Here is an 8,091-nt window from a genome sequence, read left to right as displayed (position 1 = left end):
AGAGATGTGACATGTAAGGGCCACAGAAATAGTCAGGCCTCTCTGAGTATAGAGCTATCTTCTTTCTATGTGAAAAAGATAAGCAAACACTCTAAAGGTTCCAAACATAAAAAGAGATGTGACATGTAAAGGCCACAGAAATAGTCAGGCCTCTCTTAGTATACAGCCATCTTCTTTCTATGTGAAAAAGATAAGCAAACACTCTAAAGCAGGGGTCCCCAAACTAAGGCCCGGGGGCCGGGTGCGGCCCTCCAAGGTCATTTACCTGGCCCCCGCCCTCAGTTTTATAATATAATATTTTATATAATTTTAATAATATAATATATTGTATACATATAATATTGATAATAATACCATATAATAATATTAATTATATGTTATATATTACATATAATATTACAGTATAGTGGTATAGTTCAATATAGTAATATATAATGCTAATATTGTGCTATGCTAATAATATAATATATTGTATGTACATACAGCTGCTCTGAGTCCCCTTCAGGGTGAGAAGGGCGGGATATAAATGTAATAAATAAATGTAGTAAATGAAAAAATAAATAATTAGACTTAGGCTCGCCCAAAGTCTGAAATGACTTGAAGGCACACAACAACAATCCTAATTAACTTGACTATCTCATTGGCCAGAAGCAGGCCCACACTTCCCATTGAAATCCTGATAGGTTTATGCTGGTTACAATTGTTTTCATTTTTAAATATTGTATTGTTCTTTCATTGTTGTTGTTGTTGTTTTGCACTACAAATAAGACATGTGCAGTGTGCATAGGAATTTGTTCGGGTTTTTTTTCCAAATGATAATTCGGCCCCTCCACAGTCTGAAGGATTGTGGATCGGCCCTCTGCTTTAAAAGTTTGAGGACCCCTGCTCTAAAGGTTCCAAACATAAAAAGAGATGTGACATGTCAGGGCCACAGAAATAGTCAGGCCTTTCTGAGTATAGAGCTATCTTCTTTCTATGTGAAAAAGATAAGGAAACACTCTAAAGGTTCCAAACATAAAAAGAGATGTGACATGTCAGGGCCACAGAAATAGTCAGGCCTTTCTGAGTATAGAGCTATCTTCTTTCTATGTGAAAAAGATAAGCAAACACTCTGAAGGTTCCAAACATAAAAAGAGATGGGACATGTCAGGGCCACAGAAATAGTCAGGCCTTTCTGAGTATAGAGCTATCTTCTTTCTATGTGAAAAAGATAAGCAAACACTCTAAAGGTTCCAAACATAAAAAGAGATGGGACATGTAAGGGCCACAGAAATAGTCAGCCTCTGCAAACATTAGGATTGTATGATGTTGTTGTTATTATTATAATTGAGAGGCTGGGTGGCCATCTGTTGGGAGTGCTTGGATTGTGTCCTGCATGGCAGATCGTGGGAGGTGTTCGCTGGCCCTGATTGTTTAGTGTCTGGCATTCCCGTGTTTTAAGAGTGTTGTTTTTTATTTGTTGTTGTGATTTTAAGCTTGTTAAAATATTAGGAGTCAGATTGTGTTGATTGTCATGGTTCATAGCATATATTTAAAATATAGAGTATTAAAATGGGTTGGATATTGTAGAAGGTTGGAGTGGAGATAAATGGTTTGGATGATGGGCGGGCCCTAGGACCCAGGGGACAGCTTTTTCCCATTCCCCGCCTTCCCTGTTGCTGGCGGCCATGAGGGCTTCTCTTTTCCCTCCCTGGCATGGCTCCCGATGGGGCGTTGTGGGTTCTCTCCATGTGGAGGTGCGTGAAGTGATTTTGTGTTGTTTCAACCTTAAGGCGTGGATGATGAGTTGTGTTGTCCAATGTCGAGGTTGGGGGGCCCGTAGTTTAGTTGCTTTGCTCGGTGCCGCGATTCCATCACTCTTTTATATATATAGATAACCTGCACCTTGAATTGAGTTGGAAACTTTAGTTCTGTAGCATTGCAAATCACTATATTCCGTTATTCATTACTTATCACATGTTGTCTGAATTTGCTGGTTCAACCATTACTAACAGTTTTCATCCTTATCCCATGAGCGAGTGGATTTTCCATTCTCTTCCCTTTTTAAAAAAGAAATTAGGTATCACTGTACTTCGACATCCTGAGGAATCAAACTTTCACGGTATTGAAATTTGCATTTTTAAAGGATAGAAAAAAAGCAGAAAACCTTGCTATTATAGGAAAAGAAAAATAGTGATTTACTAAAGTATGGGTCTAAAGAAGTATCAAATTAATTCAGGACAAAACAGGGTTTCCTGCTTTGTCTTGAATTAATTTGGTTTTACTGGAGATGTCGTTTGGACACCTTTGGTAAAACTGTGGGAACTTCTGTGTAATGGACCCTGTCCAGATAGGCCCTAAGTTGGGCAAACCTTTAATAAATATACAAAAACACGTTGAAGTTTTTACTGCTTTAGCTTCTTCTAAAATGCATGTCAGGGTGATTTCTTTTTCTTTCTTTAATCAGCCTCCACTTTTGTCATGATTCACATTTTGGCAGCCCAAAGTCACACAGAGGTTTCAATATGCAATAACTGCTTTATGTTTTGCTTTTAATTTACAGTATCATAGCATCATATATAGTATAGCTAGGGAATAAAATTACATAACATGTACAATCTTTTCAAAAACATTTTCAAGAAGTTATTAAAACATCAGGCACCTTTGTGACTTTTGACCCACACTTTTCGATATGCCAGAATAGCTGGTAAGGCAGGTCAATCTGCTTTCTCCTTTCCTTGTTGTTTTGCTCTTCCCGCATGTTGAGTAAGTGACTATAGAAGCAGATGTTATCATGTACAGGTACACTAGGATCACCTAGAACAAAATCTCATTCTCTCTCAGGTCAAGCTTAATTGCATTGTTTACTGCAGACTGGCTGCTGCACCTCAACACTGAAAACCTGCCTTTCTCCAGCCCTATTTCACCATCCTCCCAGTGTCATTCCTGCAAAAAACCTTCCAGCTAAGACAGAGGACAACAAAAATGCAGCTGGGTTGCTATTAAAAGGCTTTGTAAAATGGAGTTTGTCAGAAGTTTTGTTAACTGAGGTGTACCTGCACATATGTATAAATTTAGTATATTCTCCAGAAGTGCCTTTTCATACCTTTCACACTAGGTGTAGCTCTTTGAAACCTTTCCCCAAATTTCTGGTAAATAAAACCTGTATCCTTTGCTTACTTCAGCTGAATATAAAAAGTTCCACTTTATCATAATACTCTACGTGGACATTTATATAATCTTAAAAGAAATTTAATAAGGCCTAAAACCAATTTCTAAGTCCAAAGTAGAGTAGACTGACTGTAGCAGTTAAGACTTGAGAAGCCAACATTTATCTAATTTTCTTTAATCCAATTGGTCTGTTCTAATTAAAGATTGCCAATTAGATTTAAGTCCACAAAATAGTAATATTCTTCATTGCCATGATATCCTCCTATGAATATTAAGCTATTTTAAAGCGGGGGCTAAATATTCTAAGAACACCATATCCTTCTGATCTTGGAAGCTAGTTTCCAATCTTTTAAAAATTCTGTACTGATTTTTTCTCTAATCAAAATTGAAAGGTTATCTATTTCTGCTAGTACATTAATTTTTAATGCCAGTTCTTCCATAGTTATTAGTATTTTCCTCAAATTTTGAGTATACCACAGTCTTGTATCCTTACTCATACTAAGGCAGGAAATCTGGCTTCCGCTACAATACAATGAAGATATATTTCATGGGATCTCTCCAGTTGTCCCATAAATCCCAAAACAAACAGCTCTGGAGTGACATATACCCTCAGATCCTTTGAAGATGGCAGCCACAGATGCAGATCAAACGTCAAGAAAAAATGTTGCTAGAATATGGTCATACATGGAGTGTATAACGTCTGGCTTATTTAAGTTGCTTTTTATCATTTTCTTGAGTTTGGTTTTGATTTGTTATGTTCTCCTTGGCATTTAATGTTTGCCATTGTGTTTTATTTTGTTGTAAGCCACCTTGAGTCCCTTTGGGGAGGTGGGATATAAATAAAGCATTAGCCTGGAAACCACACAACATCCCACCCCTGGTTTTAGTTGCATTTGTCAAATATAGATTTGAACCCGGAACTTTTCTATCTTTGCACAAGTCCATCACATACAATAAAATTTCCCTTTTGCTGCTGATGTTCCGAATATACTTTTAAAGCCCCCTTATACACTCTAAACAACTTTTTTGGAATTTGTGGCAACAGTACAGGATTTTAAAATGTTCTATTTAGCGTATACATTATATCTGCTACCCAGATATGGATTTTCATTGTGGCTCTTTCTTTTCTTCCTCCACTTCCCTCATACACCTTCCTCATTTTTCCTTCCTTCCTTCTTTCTATCCTTTTTCTTACCTTCTTTCCCCCCTCTATCTTCATTCTTTTTCTTTCCACATATGGTCCAGATCCATCAAGCCTTGTAGGAGCCTTTGCAGTTACCAAACAAACATGCAACATACATACGTTGACTTTTATATATGCAGGCAGCCCACAAGTTACGAACAAGATTTATTTATTTACTGTACTTATACCCCGCCTTTCTCACCCCCAGGGGGACCCAGGGCAGCTTACAAATTATGGCAATAATTCAATGCCAGATAATAACAGTATCAGTAAACCAAGATAAGTTCTGTAGGTTTGTTCTTACGTTGAATTTGTATGTAAGTCAGAACAGGTACAGGGTTGTTGTGTGTTTTCTTAAGCGGCTGAGGGGAAAAAGGAAAGGGCCTGTTAGGAATGGTGGGAGTTGAAGTCGAAAACACCTGCAGGCCCCAAGTTTGCCCATGCCTGCTATGTAAAGTTGTCCACAGCTGCATGGTATATAGTAGACTCCAGGCATGGGCAAACGTCGGCCCTCTAAGTGTTTTGGACTCCAACTCCCACAATTCCTAACAGCCTCAGGCCCTTTCCTTTTTCCCCTCAGCCGCTTAAATCTTGTTCGCTTAAGCGGCTGAGGGGAAAAAGGAAAGGGCCTGAGGCTGTTAGGAATTGTGGGAGTTGGAGTCCAAAACACCTAGAGGGCCGACGTTTGCCTATGCCTGGTAGACTCCTACAGAGTTGAAAGGATCCCCCTTGTCCTTTGCTGAAGGCCGCCTTTGTTGTATTTTGAGAGTATTCCTTACCTTTGAAAACTACAAAATTCATGGGTTTGCCACAAACTGCATACGTTTTTAAAACGGGTCTCTACACTTGCCACAAAGATACCTTGTCAATCTATCTACACTCATCCTGTGATTGGTGAGTTTGCGAGGAGTAACCCCGCCCTTCCCCCCTCCTCACTGCCACGTAGGGATTATTACCCCATCGCCTCCCTTGCCTGGCCAATCCCACACGAGGAGTGACGTACACCCCTCCGAGCCACGCCCCCTTTTGCTCTGACCACACAGAGCGGGAGGACTCCCGAGATCTAGCGCATGCGCAATGGGTTTCCCCAACCAACGGCTCCCTGCGTTGCACGTGACCTGCCTGAATTATACACGTCCCGTCGGCCCATGCGCGAAAGAAACCAAGAGAGAGAAAGAGAGAGGGAGGGAAGGAGGGAGAGGCGCGCGCATGCGCTGTAGGGACACGGCCGTGGAGGGGTGACGTTGCGCTCTTAGGCCGAGAGGAAGCGCATCCTCGCTGAAGAGAATCCTTCAAAGGAAGGGAAAAAAGAGGGGAGGCTTCGGCCTTCTCCGGCCCGGCCTGCGGAGATGCTCTCGGCGTGACGTGGTGTGAGTTTCCCCCTCGCTTCCTCCCTCCCCGACTCGAGCCATGGCATCCTCGCCCGGCTGGCCCGAGTCTGTGGCCCGCCAGGCCGAGGAGGTGTCGGCCCGGCTGAGGGAAGTCCTGTCGGCCGGCGCGGGCCTCTTGCGCACCGAGCTGGGCCTCGAGCTCCCGCCGGCCTTGGAGCCTCAGCGCCTGCCCGGGTGGCTGCTGCTCCTCGCCACGTCGCTCCTGCCGCTGCTGCTCCTCTTGGTGCTGCTGTGGGGCCTGCGCTGCGGCCGCGGAGGGAGCGCTCGGCCGAGGCGCCTCCGGAGGACCACCGCCGAGGAGGAGGAGGAAGACGAGGACGAAGAGGAGGACGACGACGAGGAGGAGGAAGCCGCGGCCACCCCCAAAGCGGGCCTGGCCAGAGGCGGAGGCGGCCCTCACAAGGGGCCCCCCCTGACAGGCCCGGCGGGGCTCCTGCTGAAGGCGGACGAGCAGAAGAAGCGGAATAAGAAGAAGGCGCCCGAGAAAGCGGGCAGGGTGAGTGAGTGGGGAAGACTCATATGGTGCCCCGCGTTGATTGGTTTCATATCTGACATTTATATAGAATCCTGGAGTTGGAAGAGAGACCCCCCCCCATGGATCATCTAGTCCAACCCCATTCTGTCATGCAAGAACACAAACAAATATTATAATAATAATAATAAAAACCATGAAAATTAACAAAATCTGGCTATCAGTATTAAAAACACTAAAATCGGAACGGTAAATAAAGAACAACACTCTGAAAACATAGGAATTCCAGACATGAATCAGTCAGGGGCAGCTAACACCTCAGAACAAAGGATTCCCCCAGGCAGGAATGAAGCTTGCAAGGCCATTAATGCTAACCATTCCTCACAACCTCTGAGGATGCCTGCCACAAATGTGGGCAAAACGTCAGGAGGGAAAACCTGTAGAACATAGCCATACAACAGGAAAGACTCGCAGCAACCCAGTGATTCCGGCCATGAAAGCCTTTGACAATTCACCAATCAAGGTGATTAATTACAACATTCACACTGACCTCCCTCGCTGGACCTTCCACATATATATAGATCTCCCTTGCTTAGATTTCCAATATACCTTACAACATCAGAGGATGCCTACCATATATGTGGGTGAAACGTCAGGAGAGAATGCTTCTGGAACATGGCCATACAGCCTGGAAAATGCACAACAACCCAGTGATTCCAGCCATGAAAGCCTTCGACAGCACAGTAATAATAATAACTTTATTTTTGTATCCCGCCTCCATCTCCCTGAAGGAGGAGATGCAATACAAAAAGTAAAAACAATAGCACATAAAACAACAATTTAAACTCAGAACAGCACCCGATAACCTATGGTGACAACTATCGTACAATATGGCCAAACTATAAACAAGAACAACGGAATGGGATAGTGCAAGTTGTAGCTAAGAAACAAGGGCATGGGATGAAAGTGCAGTGCTGTGTCATTAATTGCAGACCATTAGGGCTAGGCATTCACAAAGCCTTGTTTAAACATCCAGGTCTTCAAATCCTTCCGAAATGAGGACAGTGTGGAGGAGTGCCTAATCTCCCAGGGGAGGGCATTCCAAAGCTGGGGGGCCACCACCGAGAAGGCCCTCTCACTCGTCCCCACCAACTATGCTTGTGATGGCGACAGGACCGTCACAAAGCACTCCCGACAGATGGCCATCCAGCCTCTATTTGTTTAAAAACCTCCAGGAGAAGAAGACTCTGAGGAAGCAGCATCTTCCTACTTCACACAGCTCTTAGCCTTCAGGAAGTTTTTTCTCCCCTAACATTTTTTTTGTGGGGTTTTTTGGTGTATTTTTACTCCGCTGTATCTTAACCCCGAAGGGGACTCAAAGCGGCTTCCAAATTGACATTAAAGAACATATCCCCATATGAACCATCTCGGAGTTCAGGATCATCTGGGGAGGCCCTGCTCTCGGTCCCGCCTCCTTCGCAGGTTTGACTGGCAGGAATGAGAGACAGGGCCTTCTCAAAGGTGGCCCCTCGGCTGTGAAATTCCCTCCCCAGGGATATTAGATTAGCCCCCTGCTTCCTGACCTTCCGAAAGGTCAGGAGGAATCGCCAATACTCCAGAATTCAGAACTATCTTAATAGATTAGAGAGATGGGCCAACATTTAACAAAATGTAGTTCAACAGGGACAAATGCAACATATTCTGCTTAGGCAGAAAAAATGAAATTCAAATATACAAAATGTGGGATGTCTGGCTCAATAGGAGTATATGTGAAAAAGATCTTGGAGTCCTCATGGACAAGTTAAACATGAGCCAACAATGTGATGTGGCAGCTACAAAACAATTGGGATTTTGGTCTGCATGAATAGGAATCTAATGTCTAGATCCAGGGAAGT

General features: G+C 43.3%; 1 protein-coding gene across 1 annotated transcript in view; it reads left to right on the top strand.

Moving 5' to 3' along the window:
- The first annotated feature begins 5,511 nt into the window (after positions 1–5,511).
- Positions 5,512–8,091, top strand: part of mtdh (metadherin) — a 43,963-nt gene continuing 41,383 nt past the window's right edge. Inside the window, exon 1 of the mRNA XM_062980152.1 lies at positions 5,512–6,220. Coding sequence (XP_062836222.1) covers positions 5,744–6,220 — 477 coding nt within the window. The 5' untranslated portion in view covers positions 5,512–5,743. The remainder of the gene's footprint in view (positions 6,221–8,091) is intronic.

Source organism: Anolis carolinensis, chromosome 4 (assembly GCF_035594765.1).
Source record: "Anolis carolinensis isolate JA03-04 chromosome 4, rAnoCar3.1.pri, whole genome shotgun sequence".
NCBI classification, from domain to species: Eukaryota; Metazoa; Chordata; class Lepidosauria; order Squamata; family Dactyloidae; genus Anolis; species Anolis carolinensis.
Note: the sequence above shows the minus strand (reverse complement) of the source record. Positions and strands in the feature narration are given on the sequence as shown.